This window comes from Eptesicus fuscus, chromosome 18 (assembly GCF_027574615.1).
Source record: "Eptesicus fuscus isolate TK198812 chromosome 18, DD_ASM_mEF_20220401, whole genome shotgun sequence".
NCBI lineage: Eukaryota > Metazoa > Chordata > Mammalia > Chiroptera > Vespertilionidae > Eptesicus > Eptesicus fuscus.
In genome coordinates this window covers 28424987-28445733 of record NC_072490.1, presented here as the reverse complement: position 1 = coordinate 28445733, position 20747 = coordinate 28424987, and the positions used below count along the sequence as shown (strand labels likewise).

At 46.8% G+C, this 20747-nt stretch overlaps 1 protein-coding gene across 1 annotated transcript in view; it reads right to left on the bottom strand.

Moving 5' to 3' along the window:
* The window catches only part of EPHB1 (EPH receptor B1), a 290788-nt gene that overhangs the window by 110255 nt on the left and 159786 nt on the right, over positions 1-20747 (bottom strand). The window contains exon 5 of the mRNA XM_054708147.1: positions 6791-7126. Coding sequence (XP_054564122.1) covers positions 6791-7126 — 336 coding nt within the window. The remainder of the gene's footprint in view (positions 1-6790; positions 7127-20747) is intronic.

Sequence of the window (20747 nt, the reverse complement as noted above, 5' to 3'; positions counted from 1 at the left end):
GGTGTCATTACTCCTATTTTACAGTTGAGAAAGGCGGGACCAAGGTAGGTCAATGAACTTGCATGAGTCACATGAGGAGCGGAGAGAGAAACCAACCCCAGGACACTCCGGCTATGCCTCTGCCACCATGATCCCAAGAAGTGAGGAAGGTGACTGCCCCACAGTGGAATGAAAATAGAACAACACAGCATGTCCACCTTTCGGGCTTGGGTAGATTGGATTAGCCCTCTGAATCAGCCAATAGGCCAAACCCAAGATTGGATTTGTTTGGCTCTCCTATGCTTTAAATTTTTCTAATTAGCTGTCAACAATTTAAATTTGGATTTTCAGCTTTTAAGACCTGGCACCACATGCTGGAACTGAGTAGAGGCTGCCCCTGTTCTCTTCAGTTCCCTGCAGTCCCCATCACTCCCTATTGCCTGACACTTGGCCCTACTTTGCTCCTTTTCTTTGCCTGCCTGGCCTCATGGGACTTTGAGTTTGTTCTCTCTGGCTTTGATGGTCCTAAATTCACTGACTTTATATCTTGCCACAAGTTGACTTCATAGATGTGCTGGTCTGATTTGTCTTATTTTTTTCTAAGATTTCCTCTGAGGTCCCTTTCCCCAACTCTGACACTCTGAGTCTAACTGGCAGAAAAGAGAAGCAAAGTTTGTCATTCACTTTAATTCTCTCTGACAGCCAGATGATCCGGCCATCAGTCTGAATCTGGGGCCAGGTGCCAGAGAGTGACTGTGAGAGTTAGTGGAGATAACAATCTCTCTGCAGATCCCTTGGCCACTGAAACAGAGAGAGTTCCACCTGATCGGGTCTATTTTAAACTCAAGGCAGCTGTATTGAGAGCAAGGCTGCATCCCTGAAGACCTCACATAAATCTGAGCTTGCATAATTCATGACCAACCCTGACCAAAGATGATGGACATTTTTTTGACAGCTAAAGTGGCCCAGCTATGTGGCAATAGCTTAGAGAGACCTTACAACTTACACAGCTCACCATAAAGCGATTTTTGATCAGTTAGAGGATAAAATAGCCACAAACCCGAGTTTGAAACCCAGAAACATCATTTGTGGGCTGTGAGATGCTGAACAAATTCCAAAAGCACTCTGACTCCAGTTTCTTCATCTGGCCCACCTCATCTTTGTAGAGAAAGAACATGGTAGGGGCTTGGCATATTGGAGGTGCTAAAAAGTGGTAGTTCTCGGCCACTGTTTATGGGCTAGGAAAGGATCCTATCCTGAAAGTCTCCAAGTGATGCAAGATCCTGAGTAGTCTGACCATGTACATGACTGGGGTCATCAGGGAGGGCGTAACTCTGGGTCTCAGGATTCAAAAGACCCTTTGGTATTTCCCAGTCATGCATGCCTCTCAGGAAGAACTGTACCTACTGTGTGCCCAATGGACCAAAAGATGAATACAAATCTCCTGTGGTCTCATAGATCCCAACCCTTGAGGTCAGTAAAAGCCTATTGATGACTTTCTCTGATGGACTGAGACCAAACCAAACTCTTTTCATTGGATACCTAACTCAGCTAAGATGAGTTTCCTGCCTTTATTGGTAGGGATCGTGAGAGCAACATGGTGCAGCATCAGTGTCGCATGTATGGAAAGCCCTGAGAAAGAACAGATGAAAATCCTGTGTTAAAACTGCCCACCCAGCCACAGATGTGGTCCATGGTCCTAAACAAAGGAGGATCTGCCCAGAGCAGCAAGCAGCGCCTAGAAGAGGGTAGATGCTCATGAGCATAAGGCTACAGATCAACTGCAATACCACTTAGCAGCCAACTTGTCCCAACTCTTCTCTCCTGTGACCCTTCCATCCATTGTCCGGATCCAGTTCACTGTGGGAACAACTTGTGTCCCTCAACACACATCCATGTCCCATCTCAATCCAGAGACTGGGGACAACCTTTTATGATTTAGTATCACAGAGAAAATTGTGGATGTGTAACAGGGACTACACAGTGAAGTCCCCTTCTCTCAGCAGGATGGCATTGGCTGGCTCTGAAAAGTGCCCCCCCACACCCTGCTCAGAGGCTATGAAATGGGAGCCCAGAGGGACTGTCCACCTTGAGGGAAGGAAACAGGAATGCAGAAACTGAGCTGGTGTCCTGCTGGCCCTCCTCTAATACCAGATTCCTCAAATGCATTTGAGCCTCTGTTTTCTTATAGGAAAATGGGAACAATGATGCCCAAGTCATAGGGTAATTGTGAGATCCAGTGAGTCCACATATTCTATAATTCTCTGTGAACACACAAAAAAACACCACCGTGATGTGCTAACTATAACACGTTTTACCTGCTCCTTAATCAGGGCTCACTAAATGGTCCCCAGCTATTTTCAGTTTCAGACACACAATAGGTACTAATAAACACATCAGGTAGCTTCATGATTGATTCCAGGACTGCTCTTGGTCAAATTCTTTACCTGTCAACTCCTACTCATGACCAAACAGTAGCACAGTGGTGGCCATAGGCAATGACAGGGGGATCACACTATACCATGAAGTCAGGGTAGAGAGGCCGACCTGGATCTCACCCAGCATGGAAGAGCTCAGGGTGCCCTGGGAAGGGGTGAGAATGACTTACTGTTGCGCCTAGGTCCATCCACCCCAACCCTTCATGGAACTGAGTCATTACGGTTTTTTGTGAAGTCTGTTATTTCATCTCTCTTTCATCTCTTATAAAATGTAGCTTCAATTCATGTTTCTAAACTGCTCCTGCAGAGGTACAGGCTCAAGTGCTCATTTTAAAGTTTCTCATGTTTTTTTTAGAAAAAAATTATCTGTGGTTGAAAATAATTTCCATTCACATGTCAATTTACCAAAGCAGTGTGATAGCACCATGTTCCACAGAGCCCCACCACCCACAGATTAGGAACCACTGATCAACTTGACATTTATTTTATAACTAGAGGCCTATTTATTTTATAACTAGAGGTCCCTAGGCCTGGCCAGTGATGAGGGCCAATCAGGTTCCCCGCCTCCCAGCCTTCCTGCCTCCTCCTTCCCTCATTCCCTCAGCACCCATTCAAAGCTGCTGGTTGCCCGCCAAGTTCCGCGCCGCCCCTGGTGGTCATCACATGTCATAGTGTATGATCGAACTCCCAGTCTCCCAGTCAAACTCTGGAGGGGACAATTTGCATATTAGCCTTTTATCTACACTAATAAAAGAGAAACATGCAAATTGACCATCACTCCCCTACGCCCACCAGCCAATCAGAGTGAGTATGCAAACTAACCCAACTAAGATGGCGGCTGCCACGGAGCTGGAGTGAGCAGGAGGCTTGGGTTATCCCCCGGGCGATGGAGGAAGCCAAGTTTCCCACCCACCCTGACCGGCCCTGGCCTCTGCTCAAGGCTACAAAGTTTCAATTATAGAAGATAAATAAATCCCAACAAAGATGGCGGCAGCCACAGAACTGGAGCCAGCTGGGAGGCTTGAGTTGCCCCTGGCAATGGAGGAAGCCAAGCTTCCCACCTGACCTGGCCTGCCCTGGCCTCAGCTCAAGGCTACAAAGTTTCAATTATAGAAGATAAATAAATCCCAGACACCTGCTTCCAGCTGGCCCTGGCCTATGCTTGGGTCACTGGGGGGCGTGGCCGGCCTGCAAACCACCACAGGCCCCTTGCCCAGGCCACCCCACACCCCAAGGGAACCCCCACTTTGATCTGGGACACACTTCAGGGTAAACCAGCTGGCCCCCACCCATGCACCAGGCCTCTATCCTATCTAATAAAAGAGTAATATGCAAATTGACTGTCACTCCAACACACAAGATGGTTGCCCCCATGTGGTCAAAGATGGCTGCCCCCATGTGGACACAAGATGGCTGCCACAAGATGGCCAGCAGGGGGAGGACAGTTGGGAGGGACCAGGCCTGCAAGGGAGGGCAGTTGGGGGCGATCAAGCCTGCAGGGGAGGGCAGTTGTGGGGGGGGAACCAGATCAGCAGGGGAGAGCAGTTAGGGGCGATGAGGCTGGCAGGGGAGGGCAATTAGGGGTGACTGGGTCAGCAGGGGAGGGCAATTGGGGGGGACCAGGCCTGCAGAGGAGGGCAGTTGCGGGGGGGGGACCAAGCCTACAGGGGAGGGCAGTTAGGGGTGGCCGGGACGGCAGGGGAGGGCAATTGGGGAGGACCAGGCCTGCAGGGGAGGGCAGTTGGGTGGGAGGGACCAGACCAGCAGGGGAGAGCAGTTAGGGGTGATGAGGCTGGCAGGGGAGGGCAATTAGGGGTGACTGGGTCAGCAGGGGAGGGCAATTGGGGGGGACCAGGCCTGCAGAGGAGGGCAGTTGCGGGGGGGGACCAAGCCTACAGGGGAGGGTAGTTGGGGGGGTGACCAGACCAGCAGGGGAGGGCAGTTAGGGGCAATTGGGCTGGCAGGGGAGCAGTTAGGCATCAATCAGGCTGGCAGGGGAGTGGTTAGGGGGTGATCAGGCTGGCAGGCAGAAGCAGTTAGGGGCAATCAGGAAGGCAGGCAGGCGAGCAGTTGGGAGCCAGCAGTCCTGGATTGTGAGAGGGATGTCCGACGGATCCTACTGGGATTGGGCCTAAATGGGCAGTCAGACATCCCTCGAGGGGTCCCAGATTAGAGAGGGTGCAGGCTGGGCTGAGGGACACACACCCCCATGCATGAATTTCGTGCACTGGGCCTCTAGTTATATATAATAAGAAGGATAACCATGAAGCAGCTGCACACTTCGGTCACTGATTGTAAACTTTCAAACACACAAATTCAGGAATTCCCAAAGAGAAATTATAGATTGGAAGGTGACACTCGGTCTGAGACAACATCAGGGAAGGTTAAGAATACAAGGGGAAGGTACAAAGGGCACGAGAATGGGTGAGAATCAGAATAAACATTTTGAATGTTGGTAATGCAGAACCCCTTGCAGGAGCCCTGGTCCCTCAGCTCCACTGCAGCCTGGGAAGGTGCAGATGGCAAGACAAGCAGATGGGCAGGTTTGGGAATAGCAGGAGAAGGGAAGGGAGGGGCAGAAATCAAAGCAACCCGATATAAGTGGCAGGTTTGTTCGCACATGCTTAGAGAGAGAGAAAAGACAGCCAAGCCCAGTGTAACATGACAGCCTGGCAGGATGTTTATGCCCAGAAGCTGGGACACTAAAATATTTCAGCCAGTTTTCTGCCTTAAACTCTGCAAGGGAAATGCAGCTAACAAAGGCTGCCCATGTTACATGCTCAACATGATGTTAAAATTACCATTCCCTTTTCTTTAGATAAGACAGACTGTCACAACCTTTGTCTCCATGGCACCAGGGCTGTGGTCACCAGCTGGAGGCTCCCACACTTCCCCTCTTATTTTCTCACTACACACATCCGCATGTAAACACATGACCATACACATACATACAAACATGCACACATGAACACACACATGCTCCCAGCAACAATGCAGCCATCTGGACAGCCATGCTTGCCTGCGACACCTTCTTCCTTCTCAGTTCTGACAGCTTAAACCCAAGAATCATCTGCTGTCAAAGATGCCTGGTATTAAAAGAGGCAGAATGAGCTGAGGATGAGGAGGTGAGGAGTAGAAGAGGATGGAGTAGGAAAGAGGATGTCAGGAAGGGAGAGCTACATGGAGGGAGACAGAGCAAAGAGACAGGCTTGGATCCTGCTATTCCACTAACAAATGGTCCTTTCAGAATTGTTGATTGAGAAAAATCCCTAATTCCAAAAAAGATCATGGTCCACTGTCCATTACCCTCATCATTGCCTAAAGACATGATGTTCACTTCCCCCTCTTCCGTCATGTACCATGACCCCTGGGGAGAGAGTGCTCATTTCTCTCTGAACTCCCTTGGTATTTCCTGTGTGTGTATAGGATGCGGTGCTTAGAAGATACCAGCCTTGCAGCTTGTACTTTGTGTCTATGTCCTGCAAATTCTTCAGTTAATGAGTTTCATGGAAGAAACGATTGTGTCCCAGTATCACTGTATCCCTCAGAGTGTCTAATCCACATACAGTAGATACTCATCACTGTCTTGTAGTAATGAGTGAATACATAAATGAGTAAGTGCATGAATGAACTGGTTAAATTGATATAAAAAGAAATTGATTGTGAAAAGTAATAAAGAGAAAAGGTCAGAAGAGTAGAAGATATAAAAAAAGAGAAGAAAATATGTTTTGAGCTGTGCATGCCATAGGGAGGTCTGGCTATCAGGAGTGATCTACTGCCAACTATCTGAGGTCTCTATAACAGTGTAGCATTCATATGAGCAAGCTATAAAGGAGAATGCACTCTTGAATTACATGGGTTTGATTGAAAGGTAATCTATGAAGCAATAGTGACTTTATCACATGATTATTGGGAAGTTTCTTTCACTGGGTTTTCTAACAGAATAGCACTGGTCTACTCAAGATCATGCAGGGTTTCCATCCATCCATTTCCACATCTATCATCTGTCCATCTATTTGTTTATTCACCACCCATCCTACTGTCCATCCATCTGTCTTCCTAAGGGCATTTGTTGAGCCCCAGCTGGATGTAGATGACTGGGCCCTACCGTGGCTTGGATATATATCTTTGCTTTTGTGCCGGGCACAAGAAAACCCCTCAGAATTCAGCTCCCTGTCAGAGGTGAAGAATTACACCCATGTCCTCCATAGCCACAAATGCCCATCACTAGACACCTGTACTCCTCAGGGGGAGGGGGAGGAGGCCTGAGGGCAGATAACAGGATGGGTGTGACTGAAGCTTTGTTCCTACACCGAGATGGACAAAGAGCCAACCACAAAGACAAAGAAGAGCAGCGAGGTCTCCAGACTTACCAGCTTGGTTTGTGGTAATGTTGACGGAGACATGTTGTGGGGGGAAGGGGCTCTTGCTGGAGACTCCATTGACGGCCTGGATGTCGAAGGTGTAGGGGGTGTGGGCCCACAGACTGCTGATGGAGACTCGGCACTCGGTCAGGCCCAGCTGCTTTGGCACAAACTCCACATTGTCATCACAACGGGAGCAGCTCCGGCGGTCTGCCCGGCACTTTTTACAGATGATGTTGTAGGTCACATCATCCCGCCCACCTGTCTCCCTTGGAGGGTGCCACTCCAGAATGATGGACGTCTCATTGACGATTGAGATGACATTTCGGGGACCTGATGGGACGCCTGTAAGGAGACAAAGAAAGGCTCAGTGAGGCTGGGCAGAAGCTTCCTTGTCCAGCATCTCTCCATCTACCGTCAGTGTGTCTCCACCCTCACCTCACGCATGCATCTCCTCCCCTCCTTCAACTCTAATCTCCATGCTTCAATCTATTCTGAGAAAAAGTGCTGAACCTAAATGAGAACCTGTCCCCAAATCCCTTTTCAGTCATGCCCACTGGGGCTCTCCTTTCAATCACGTGTGCCAGGAGAGGAGAAAAACCTGGGTTCAAGTCTTTTTGTTCTTAGGACCAAGCCGCATCCGCCAGCCAGAACACCTAGATGAATATTCACGTTGCACAGGCTTTGGTCCATAAAGACAAGAAGCAAAGTTGGTAGGAGATTCACGCAGCCACCGCACTTAACCCCATGACACAAGAAGAGCATAGAGATTGTCCTAGACACTCTGCTAGCTGCTTTGCATCCATTTAATCCCCTATAAGCCTTACTGGGAAGATGCAACCATTAAGTCAACTTTATGGAAAGGGAAACTAAAGCTAAGAATGGAGACTGGCTATAGATCTTGAGGTCTATAAGAACGGGAGCCAGTATGAACATGCATATCTGCCTGATTCCAAAGCTTACGTTATTAACCAATGCCCTGTGCTGCCTGCTAGTGAAACTGGCTACCTTTTTCTACTGAGGGAAAAGCTATCTCCAAGCCCAAACTTATACAGAGAGGGAACTCCAAATGTCAGTGGTCGGATAATGTGAAATTTGAACAGACTCTCCTGTAAACCAGCCAGGCTCCCTGGGACTCAAGAAGGGTAGCCTCTTCCCTCTGGCCAGCTCTGTCTACGGCTGTTGTTCTCACTCTGGCCACGGTGGAAATGCCTTGGTGAAAACGCTAGGAAGCCTGGTACTTCACAGAAGGGCAAAATGTCGCTGGATTAATGGCCACAGTGTTGGGCATTTTGAGATTAAGTTGGAGGATCCTCTGCCAAAGAACAGAACAGATCACAGTCTCAGGTTCTCAAGCTGAGCTCTGCATCTCCCCAACGTCTAACTGATGGAAATGAATCCTGCCCGGAAGCCCCCCTTCCGAATGCCAGGTCTGCTGGAGCAGCCGCTCGGGTAGTAATGCATTCAGAATTCATGCACGTGACTGTCGCCAGCTGAACGGAGACATGTGTAACGTGGTTCATGCTGGAGACAGGAATCAAATGCCAACACACAAAATGAGGGAATAACAACAAGGTCGGGGGGCACCAGGGAAGGATTCTGTGTTGAATCAGTCAACAGCCAGCAGCTAGAGCAGAAAGCAAATATTAAATCGAATTCTATTAAAACATGAAAGAAAATCAGTACTGTACTATATAAAGCCCATTAGGCCTGAGCTAAAGCACAACTTGCATGCACGCTTGTGACAGGGCAGGATTCATGAAGCATTTCTACTGAAGTCTTGCAAATAGCATTTAAGAATTCCCCACCCATCTGTGCAGGGATAGACATCCATCTCTTTAGGAATCAGCACGCAGCTAGTACTGGGAGGGCAGTCAGCACCGGGCCTGGCCAGCCTCTCTCCTCACACTGCACTCCTCGTTAACATCTGTATTGGCCAGTGCCTGTCTGGGACACATCTGTTTGCTCAGACTGATGAGACTCAGACCACAAGCACCCAGTGGTCAATGTCATTGCTGCCTCTCCCTTTCACAGCAGGCAGCCCAGCCTCGGCCACAGAACACTGGTTTTCCTAGTTGTAATAAATGCATTCACTGAATGCTTGCTCTTTGCTAGGTGTGGGGCAAATCCTTTCACGATGTTATCTTATTGCATCCTCAGGCCATCCTGAGCTGTCACTCAGAAAGCAGACTTGGGCAGAGGGGCAGAGACAAGGATGTCCAAGAGAGTAACTGCCCATCTCTCCCACCCTTTAACCCCCCACCTTTCAATTATCTCCTTGCTCCACTGACCTTCAACTTCACCCTCTTCCTGAATCCAGCTTCTCCACTTAAACCTGCATATGTCATTACCATTTTAAAACTAAAACACCGTCCCCTGGCATCTCTGCATGGCAGGTCCTCTCCTCTCCACTTTCCAGCCAAGCTTTTCCAAAGCAGAGTTACACTTGGTGGCTCTCCTCTCTCCCTGCTCTGCCAGCTACCGCCTGGTTACTTCCCTGCTCAGCCATCATGCCTGCTTTTCCTTTTGGCCTCCTGCTTGACAAGTCTAGGAAACACAATTCAGTCCTTAACTCCCTCGACACCCTGTGTTGTCACTAGCCAGGCCCTGGGAGTCACATCTTCTATATCCCATGACACACCGTCTGTCAGCTCCATCTCCTTTCCCTCAGATCTTTCCCTTCCTTTATATCCTCCTCCCCCTCATAACAAAGGGCTTGGTCAATTCCCCTGCTCTATTACAAAAGTCTCCTAATGAATTCTCCAACATCACTTTGCAGCTCTCTCATCCATTCTCATCTCCCAGAGTGTGAGTTCCAAAACGTACATAGAGTCTTAGAGTTCCTCTGCTCAAACTCCAATCACCCAAGAGTTTATCCTCCTGTCCACGTCTTTCGAGTTCCTGTGTATCTTGCTGCTCTTGACCTCATCTCTGGCCACCTGACCATCCCTCTTCCTGGTGTGGCCAACAGGAAGATCCCCATGATTGCCTGTGAGCACTAAACTCTCCATATTCCTGAGCCTCTGCACAGGGATTTCTCCTCTGTCTGGAATTTTTCCCTCCTCTCCACTTGGGCATCTCCTGCTCACCCTTTAATGTCCAGCACCCATTTCATCAGGAGGCTTCCCCCTCAATGCATGCCCACAGTCATACATCCCCCTCTGGGCCTCCAAAGCCCACTGCTAGCAACTAACCCAGATCATTGCATTGTGATGGTCTCTTCCTCTATGTCGTCCTCACCAGGACGCGGCCCCCTGGTGGGCTGGGGCTGGCTCGTCATTTCCATGCCTAACATTTTACCCAGGGGAGCTCCCGTCCACTTGGTGTGCAAGGCTTCAGGTCACATCTGTGCAATGCTCTCCATCACAAGACAAGCTGTCCTGCTGGGGCGCTAATGGGTGAGGGGGGTGCAGCAGGGGCAGCAGTGAGGCCCCACGGCTTGTGACTCTGAGTGGTAGAGGCTTTGGTAGAGATAAAGTGGCAAGTGAGGAGCTGCCCCTGATCCGATGGTGTCCGTGGTGCTGGGGACACCAGACACTGCTCATTTGCTCCTGACTCAGGAAGAAAAGCAGTGGGTTTCCAGGATGGATTTTCATGCTTATTAAGAAACAGCCTTCATTTGAAACAACCACTTCTCATCCATGGCTGCATTCAAGAGCAAATGTGTCTGTGGAGCATGAATGAGGGTCTAGGGGAGCTGTGGTTGGTGAGTCCAGGACCGCAAACATCTGCACCCTTTCCTTCCAACGAGCAGGAATAGACAGGGATGGCCTTGCCTTGGTGAGTGGACTGGGAGAGCTAGGAAAACCTGAGCATGCCCTGCTGTGTGTCCCTCACCACTCACCTCCTCCCCACCCAGCACAAGCCTGGGCTTGCAGTGCATACCTGTGGAGGTGACAGTCTGGACCACAAACGACGCCAGGGATCCCATTCATTATTCATTCATTCATTCATTCATTCACTCATTCACTCATTTACTTTTTAACAAATACTCCCTGCACTCTTCTAGGCACTTGGGAGATAGGAAACCCATGATAGGCAGGTTTCTGCTCACATGGAGCTTACATTCTGGGGAGAAAATCTGACAAGAAAGGAGGAAACACGGAGATAAAGGAGATGATTTCAGGTAAGAGTAAGTGCTAGGAAAAAAAACAGTCCCAGGCTCAGATTGCCTCCTACCAATGCTTATAGTTCCTGTCCCTTTTCCCAGGAGGCCTGTTCCAGGCCGCGAGCCAGGCCCAGTGTCTGGGTGGCAACGGTGATGATGCTCCCAGGCCTGTGCTCCATCCTAATGGTGAGAGCACACTCCTGCAAGTAGGCTAACCAGCCTCTTGCGTGCCTGAATGAAGAGCCTGACCAGAGCAGGCTTGGCCTCTGAATAAATCTCCCTAGAGGAAGGCACCAGGACCACTTCCTACATATTCAGGCTGCACTCCCTGGACTGGGGCCCTACCCCTACAGGAAGCATTTTGCCAGAACCAGGGCCCCGAGCAGCATCCTCAGGAAGGGGGCCCATTGAGACCAGACAAAAATGTTTAAGAGGATTAGAGAGGGAGGCCAGAGGGGGAAGAAAATCTTCATCTTCTGCAAAGTCCTCAGGAAGTGCAGTGGCAGGGCTCAGAGCCAGGGTCTTCAGTCCACATCCTAGTTTTCCTTAATTATGTACAGACAGGCTTTCTGAAGCCTTTCTGATCTGTTGCCACAGTGACTACTGAAGGAAGCTTCCTGTTAAAAAGGCTAGGAATACTCAGTCCTTTTAAAGCATGGGAAACCACTGAGCTATGGTTCTCTGGGTGGAGGGAATATGGTGGGTCCTGAGTTATGGGGATAGGGCCTGTGTCTTCCAACATGTTCCTGAGAGGTTGGCTCATACTGCATGGAGCATAGTTAGCATTGGGACCACAAAAAAGTAACACAGAAAAGATCCTTCTTCAGCCACTGGGTTAGCCCAAGTGTTGCCACATTGTGATAGAATCTCCCACTTTTTAACATGATTTGGGACAGATGATTCTTTTTAAAAAATGGAGTCAGAGTCAGTGGGAGAGAGTGGTGAGTTTGTTTATAGGCATTAAGCTAGAAATAAGAGTATGCCTGAATAACCAAAGGGAAAATATTCAGAAAGCCTGTCTGTACATAATTAAGGAAAACTAGGATGTGGACTGAAGACCCTGGCTCTGAGCCCTGCCACTGCACTTCCAAAATGCTGAAGACAGGTAAGCCCCTAAGCCAGTTACCTGGGATCTGAATAAGGCCAATCTCCTAGTCTGAGAATTTAAATGTGAATTTCAGGTCAGTCCAAGATGCCCAGCAGGCAGTGTCCAGCTAACTGTGCTTTTCTACAGTTAGGGTCTGTGTCCTTGGACCCTTCTCCACGGGAAGCTGGAAAGGGTGACAGCCATGGTGAGGCAATGTCCTCCTGGGAGACCCCTTTGCAGGCTGAAAATGAGCTGCTCTGCATGGGCCAGAGATAGGGTCCTCCCCACAGTGTGAACAACCCCTTGAAGAATCTGATGAAAATAACAAAGCTTTTCCTGAGAAAAATGAATGTGTGATCGAATACATACATAACTTTTCAGAGACCCTCAATGAACCCCTACAAGTTCACAGCAACCACTTTTTAAAATATTCCCTGTTGGAAAACCTTGAGAAGGTGAACTTCTAAGCCTTAATTTTCTCATCTGAGACATGGTAGTTTTGAGGATTTAATGAGATGATATGCCCAAGGAGTTTAGCTGTGTGGCTGGTACACAGAGGAACTCAGTAAATGTCAGCTGCTATTGTTAGTAGTAGTATGGTTACTGCTAGATGATCTGGAATCCTGACTATTCATCTAAGTAAGACGAATCTAATTCTGCCATTTATTCCTTAAGCAGAGACCCCATACCCAGAACTGTGCTGAGCACGGTGAAAGCTGTGAATGTATAGAGGTTACAGCCCATGAGATTGGAGAACCCAGATGCTTATTAGTGAGGCAACACCCCATACATGGAGTGCTGGAAATTGTGAATACATATGATTAAGGGTGAAAGTAAGTGTTACTGACACAAAGAATTACAGCTATTTCAGAAAAGGTAAGATCAATGCAGAACAAAATAGTCAGAGATTGTGTCTGGGGGTCTTGTCCACAAGGCTGGAGCTATATTTGGGGAAAGTACTTGGAGGCTGTCTGTCCCAGTCTATATCCTCTAGGCCACCTACCCCTTGCACTCAGGAAGAGATAGAACCTTAGTGTTGGGCATTGTGTTGTGTACCTAGAATGGGTCCAATTCTTTTGGGTTCATGGCCTCCATGTGCACCTGTACTGTCAAGCATACCTCGGCAATATTATGCGTTCAGTTCTAGACAAGTGCAATAAAATAAATACTGCAATCAAGTGAATCACAAAAAAATTTTGGTTTCCCAATGCATATAAAAGTTGTGCTTTCCATATACTTTAGTGTATTAAATATGCAAGAGCATTATGTAAAAAAACACACATTTGTACCTTAATTAATAAATACTTCATTGCTAAAAAAATGTTAACCATCATTTGAGTCTTCAGAGAAGTCATAACTTTTTTCCTGGTGGAGGGTTTTGACTCAATGTTGATGACTGCGGACTGATCAGGGTGGTGGTTGCTGAGGTTGGGGTGGCTGTGGCAATTTCTTAAAATGAGACAACAATGAAGTTTGTCACATCTATTGACTCTTCCTTTTATGGACTATTTCTCTGTAGCATAAGATGCTGTTTGACAGCATTTTACCCACAGGAGAGCCTCTTTCAAAATTGGAGTCAATCTTCTCAAACTCTGCCATTGCTTTATCAATTAAGTTTATGTAGTATTCTAAATCCTTTATTGTCTTTTCAACAATCTTTACAGCATCTTCAACAGGTGTAAATTCCATCTCACAAAACCACTCTCTTTGCTCATCCATAAGAAGTAACTCCTTACCCGTTCAAGTTTTATCATGAGATTGCAGCAATTTTACATCTTCAGGCTCCACTTCTAATTCTAGCTCTTTTATCATTTCCACTTCCACTGCAGGTATTTCCTCCACTGAAGTCTTGAACCCCCTCAAAGTCATCCATAAGACTTGTAACCAAGTGCCTCCAAGTTCCCATGAATTACAAATGTTCCTAATGGCATCTAGAATGCTGAATCCTTTACAGAAGGTTTTTAATTTACTTTGCCCAGATCCATCAAAGGAACCACTCTCTATGGCAGCTATAGCCTGATGAAATCTATTTCTTAAGTAATAACACTTGAAAGTCAAAATTGCTCCTCGATCCATGGGCTGCAGAATGGATGTTATATTAATAACCATGAAAACAACATTGATCTCATTGTATGTCTCCATCAGAGCTCTTGGGTAACCAGGTGCAGTGTCAGTAAGTAGAAGTATTTTGAAAGAAATCTTTCCTTTCTGAGCAGTAGGTCTCAACAGTGGGCTTAAAATATACAGTAACCCATGTTGTAAACAGATGTGCCATAATCCTGGCTTTTTTGCTCCATGGGCAGAGTAGATTTGGCATAATTCTTAGGGACCCTAGGATTTTCAGAATGGTAAATGAGCATCGGTTTCACCTTAAAGTCACAGCTGCATTGTCCCCCAACAAGAGAGTCAGCCTGTCCTTTGAAGCCTGGCATTGGCTTGCATTCTCTAGCTATGAATGTTTTAGATTGCATCTTCTTCTAATATAAGGTTGTATTGTCTACATTGAAAACCTGTTGTTTAGTGTAGCCATCTTCACTAATTATCTTAGCTAGATCTTCTGGATAACTTACTGCAGCTTCTACATCAGCATCTGCTGCTTCACCTTACATTTTTATGTTCTAGAGACAGCTTCTTTCCTTAAACCTCATGAACCAATTTCTGTTAGCTTCAAACATTTCTACATTTCTTCTGCAGCTTCCTTACCTCTAAGCCTTCATATAATTAAAGAGAGTCAGGATCCTAGACTATGTTAGGTTTCGATTTAAAGGAATGTTGTAACTGGTTTGATCTTCTATCCAGACCACTGAAACTTTCTTCATATCAGCACTAAGGCTGTTTTGCTTTCTTATCATTTGTGTGTTCACTGGAGTAGCACTTTTAATTTCCTTGAAGAACTTTCCCTTTGCATTCACAGATTGGCTATTTGGTACAAGAGGCTTAGCTTTCAGCGAGACTCACTTTTGACATGCCTTCCTCACTAAGCATAAATGTGCCTAGCTTTTGATTTAAAGTGAGAGATGCGCAACTCTTCCTTTCACTTAAACACTTAAAGGCCTTTGTATGGTTACTAATTAGCCTATTTTCAATATTGTTGTGTTTCTAGGAATAGAAAGGCCTGAGGAGAGGGAAAGATATGAGGTAATGGCCAGTTGGTGGAACGGTTAGAACACAATCATTTAAGTTGACATTCTCATCCAGATGTGGCTTATAGTGCCACAAAACAATTACAATAGTAACATCAAATATCTCTGATCACAGATCACCATAACACATAGAATGAAAAAGTTTGAAATAGTGTAAGGATTACCAAAATGTGACACAGACATAAGAAGTGAGCAAATGCTGTTAGAAAAATGGTGCCAATAGTCTTGTTCATTTCAAGATGGCCAGAAACCTTGTAAAAAAAACAAACCATCAGTGTAAAAAAAATTAGCAATATCTTCAAAATGTAATAAAATGAAGTGCAATAAAACAAGGTGTGCCTATACATATGCTTCCTGGCATATGAGAAGTGATCTGGCTTTGACATGGTATTTGGCCTTGCTTGTTCTTCCTCTGCCTGTGGGCAAGAAAACCCCTTCTTTACTCCTACAGTAAACTGTGTTTTCTACTCAATCTCTCATTAGGCAGAAGATGTGAGCTATAGTAGGGGGATGAACTAGGAAGGACATTTGATATTCAAAACTCCTGAATATTGTGAATCAAAAGTGCAAAGAGGTAATGTTCTCATGGCTGAAGAGAGTCAACACTGTAGTTTGGAAAAATGACTGCATACTTCAATGTGGACTGAGTTAAGAAGGCAGAGAGAAGGAGACCAGAAAAAAGGGTCAGGAATCATTTAAAAAGTTTGGTACAAGGAGCCAAGAAGACAAGGAAAGAGGGTTGATCATCAAAAATTGTAGTTACAACTTTCTATCCATTGCTCATTGTAAAATAGTTACTTAAAGAAACCATGTCTGAATGATTGGAAGGCTTCCTAAAGAAGGGGTAAGTCTTTAAGGTCTTACAGAGAGATAAGAGTCCAGGAGCAGAGACAGACAGGAAGTGGGGGCTGTAGAAACCTGAAAAGGTCTTCTACGGAGGCAAAGTATACTGAAAACCAAGTCGAGGTGGTTATGTCTTTGCCCTCAATACAGCATACAGAGCTGAAAGCAGAATGGGTTAGAGGATAACACACGCCAAAAGAGGCAAAGTTTGCAACTTTTAGAAGTGTAGTAGAGTCATAAAATAAACATGAACTTAACTTCTGTTTGGTTTGTTCTTTGGTAACTGGTTTCTTGAAAACTATATAAAAAAGCAAACAAATAAACCTCTCTTTTTTCAAGCTGCCTTGAAAGTGTAGCTATGACACTTCCCAATCTATGTTCAGCAGCCTCTTTCCCTTTCTCCTTCCCTCCTGAGACACTATTTCCTCTTCCATTATTCCCTAAGTAAAGAATTCCTGGGAGACTGGAGAAGAATGACCATTGTCCTAGGGCAGTGGTCGGCAAACCGCGGCTCGCGAGCCGCGGTTTGTCACTCTGTTGACTAATGAGTTTGCCGGCCACTGTTTTAGGGCAAGGATGGCAAATATCTGGCCCACGGGTCTTATAAGGCCCAGGAAATCATTTGGTCTGGCCCTGTCAATGCAGTAAGGGTGAGTTAATTAAATGTTTGACCAAATATATCAGGCTGATTTTTAAGTTAATAACTCTGTGTGGCCCTCGAATGATGTTATAAATATCCAAATGACCCTTGGCAGAAAAAAAGGTTTCCCACCCCTGTCCTAGAGAAAAGGGTTGTGATGTGATGTACTGTGCCGGTTCAGGACCTTGGAGAGGGGCACGTGGGGTAGCTTCTTGATGGCAGTGGGGGAGCTCCTAAAGTTTCTATGTCAGTCACCAAAAACAACACAGCTATAGGGATCATGGCAGCAGAGGTTGTCAGGTCTTATCAATGTGGGAGTGTGATGGTGGGGGTGGAGGGGCTTGAGGCTATATCAGAAAACCAGGAGTGAATTATCAGGGACAGGTAGAAAGTAGTGGCATCAAAATGAACAGATTGTTGAAGCATTTTCCTCTCAATAGTAGAACCGTAGAGAGGCTTGGGGTTTGGGGAAGAAACAGACCAAGGACAGTCTACAAATTATGCGTGATGAGCACCAGACATTTGGAGAACTATTTTGCTTAATGTGAAGATGGTGTCTGAAGTTCTGAGGTGTCCCCTCATAAAAGGGAGTTGTGCTGGGGGCCTGAGGCAGCTGGGGCTGGAAAGCTGAGTGAAACTTGGTTCCTCTTCTTAAAATGTAGGAGGTTCCCCTTGGGCAAGGAAGAGAGGATGTTGAAACCTGGGGAAATCACGTTGCTTTACTTTTCCTAACAGCCCTGGAATCCCAACATTCCAATTTTATGCCAACTTTGGAATCAATTTTAAATTAGCCCCAGGGCCATAGGTTTCCTGTAGACAGAAACCTGTGCCACCTGCATGGACTTCAGAAGGACAAGGCTTTGATTTAGCTAAGCTTGTTTGTTTCATGCCACTGAGTGAGTGAGTAGTTTGCCTGCAGTAGATTTCTACAAGGAACATTTGCAAACACACACACACATAGATGGCTTTTGTTTCCATTTCAATGGAGTTCTTTATGGAATTTAGAATTTTGTTTTAATGATATGCCCTATATCCAAAGTACTGTCTTAGCCATCTTGGTACATTACTTAATAAAATCTAATCTTCCCAACACACTATGAGGTAGGAACTATTATCCCTATATTACATTTGAAGAAACTATAGCTCAGAGATATTAAGTAACTTGTTCATGTCACATAGCTGGTGAGTGGTGAAATTAGGACTTAAGTGCAGGCTTGGTCCATGCCAAGCTCACCCTAACTCTCCTGCCCAGGGCGGAGGCATTAGGTGTGTAAGGTGCAGGTGTGATGCAAACGCAGCTGGGTGATGGAGGATGACAGGTAGGTTTCTCATGGAAGCAGGAAGCTCTTATTCCTAAACCATTTCAGTAGCTGCCCTGCAAAAACAGAGCAGCCGTGATTCTAGGATCGTGCTGAGCATGTCTGCACGTGTTGCTCATTAGGGTCTTGGAACCACTGGGCCTGTACTCAGGCAATTCTCCTAATCATAACAGTTCATAAGAAGAAGTGATTAATCAAAACAAGGAGGGACCCTGCGGAGAGGGATTTGGGGAACATCAAAGAACCTAGTGTTACACATTTCACCAAACACAAATGTTTGTAGAAAGTACTCCCTGTTTCTCCTGCTTGCATGGAGTTAATTGTCTGGGAGAAAAAGGGTAGCTTTGACTTTCTGGAAAAGAGACAGCCCCTGTATCTGGCCCTAGCTGAAGCCTGGGAGTCTAGGTTTCTATGGTGCTGCAGAAGCCCTTGGAGGATGGCTGAGGCCCCTGCACCCAGAGCATCTGTCAGCTGGAATGTGTCTACAGCCAGTCTCACATCACTGCCTGAGTGGGGGAGGGACCAAAGATGGAATCTTCTATTTGTGACCTAAGATGAGGCCAGAGAGAGGTATGCTTTGACATTATTCCTCCTTGCAGTCCCCCTAGGAACACTCTGAGTCAAGGAGAGTTATAGGACATGTTGCTTAAAGACATGGCCTTCAAGACCTCTTTCCTTCTGGAGCAGTGAAAGATGCACAGGACCCACACAGAGAAAACCGGGCTGAGTACCAGCTTTGCTGCAGCGTGACCTTAGGCAGGTCACTTGCAGTCTCTGATCTTGATCATTCATTGATTCTTGACTGATCAATCCATACGTGTTTTTTCCTGAGAACCTATTGTGTGCTATGGGCTGCATGTGAGGTTATGGTATGAAAAGTTCATGGACATCTACCCTGAGGAACTCAACATCTGCACTGAAGGTGGGCTCCTGAGCAACAGCCACACAAACACTGACTGAGGAAGCTGGTGAAGATGTAGCACCTGGGCCTGGACAGGGATGAGGAGGGAACACTCCTCTCCTCATATCCATGAGAGAATCAAATGGCAGACTATGTGATGAAGCTTTCAGGGTGTCCGGGTGCACTCTACATGCATAAAGGACTGTCTGGTATAAAACCCAGAAACCCCTGTCCACCTCTTCAGCTTCTAGAAGAGAAAGATTGACCAGGGGCCACTAGATGAATAGAAGGCACTGCCCAGGACATTTGACCTGAGGGTCTTCGGAAGCAGGAAGAACATCTTCATGCCTAAGGCCCCCAAGGCCCCGAAGGCCTCATGCAGACCTCCTCTGTGAATCTTCCACAGCTGTACACAGGACTCCTGCCCTAGACCGGGGAAGGCTATACATTCCCAGCTCCTGCTCCTGTCATCTGCAATCCAGGTAATGTCTCAGAGAAAAGATCTCCATAGATCTTTCAACTGAAAGATCCTACGTTGGGCCACACCCTCCCTCCCAGAGCAGGCTCCAAGGTGTTTGCTTTCATTAGAGATGAAGACAGTCTGGCCAGTCAGCCTCCTTGAAGTCAAATGACCTTAGGACACACTTCAGTCATTGCTACAATGGAAGGGTTGCTCCTACTGGGGCAGGGCCTCCTGCAGAGCAACTTATTCTGGTATGTCATTTTCAATTGCTGAAAACTCAGACCCTGAATCATCCCAAACCCATGCAGGCATGGGCATGGCTAACCTCATGAGAGCTGCACACAGGCCCTTTTAGTGGGCATGGGCACAAAGCCTGCCCTTCACCCACTGAGACAGAGAATTCTCACCTCACATGCAAGTTCCTCTTTGCTGGCCAACAGACAGCATCCTCTCTTGGGGAATTAAATGGCTTTCTGTCTCCCTCACTAAGCACTGGCAGGGCTTGGTGGTGACCATGGCATCACACTGCCACCTGTTGCTCCTTTAACCACTCACCTCCTATGCATATCTCGCCCAGCAAAGCCAGTCTGCACCAAGCTTTATCTCACTCCACAGCTGCCATGCAGGCCTCACTCCACTCCACACTGTTGAGCATCTTTTATCGCCATGTCCAAGGTGAGCAGAGCTCAGAGGTTACCTAAAGGAGCTGCTCAAAAGGCCACCTGCAAGTCTAAGCCCACAGCCACAGGGTAGGGTGGGGGATATACCATTACCACCATTGCCCTGACCTTCTCTCTACATAATGAAGACAGAGAGACCTGTGTGTCCAAGTGGCCTGTGGCCCTCCATCCCTCAGTCTCTGTGAGACAAACACTCTTCTTGTGGCTTCAGTCAGAGCAGTCTTGATGGAGTGGGCAGAGGTGGTCTCTGGCACAGGCTGGAGGGAATCCTGGCCGTGCCAAAGGGTGACTTCAGAACTGCAGCCTGCTTTTTTTTTTTTTTTACAAAGTCATCCATGATCATTTATCCACTGGGGATTCCATTAAGCCCACAGCCAACACCATATCAGGTGTCTGGCTCTGACTGAGCACTTTACAGCCAATTGTGTAGAGAGTTTCTCAGAAGACCAGACACACAGTTTCAAAAATAAATCACTACAAAATGTTGGCATCCTGGTCCTCTGCCACACATAATTCAGACAGCATGGACATGTCCAAAGTGTAATACCCATTTCTGTCCACTTCACCCAAATTCCCACACAATTCAGAAGTTCTCTTGGTGGGCATCTCCACCACCTCTTTGCACACACTCAGTTGGGATTTCACAAATTACTCAGGCAGCTTTTGCTCTCTTGAACAGTGTTCAGAATCTACACTTACACAAAGTTGAAAGTAGCTGCCTTCTAAATCTCTGATGAGAGTCAAAGGCACCTGGGACCACTGGTCTTTGTCACACCCAAGTG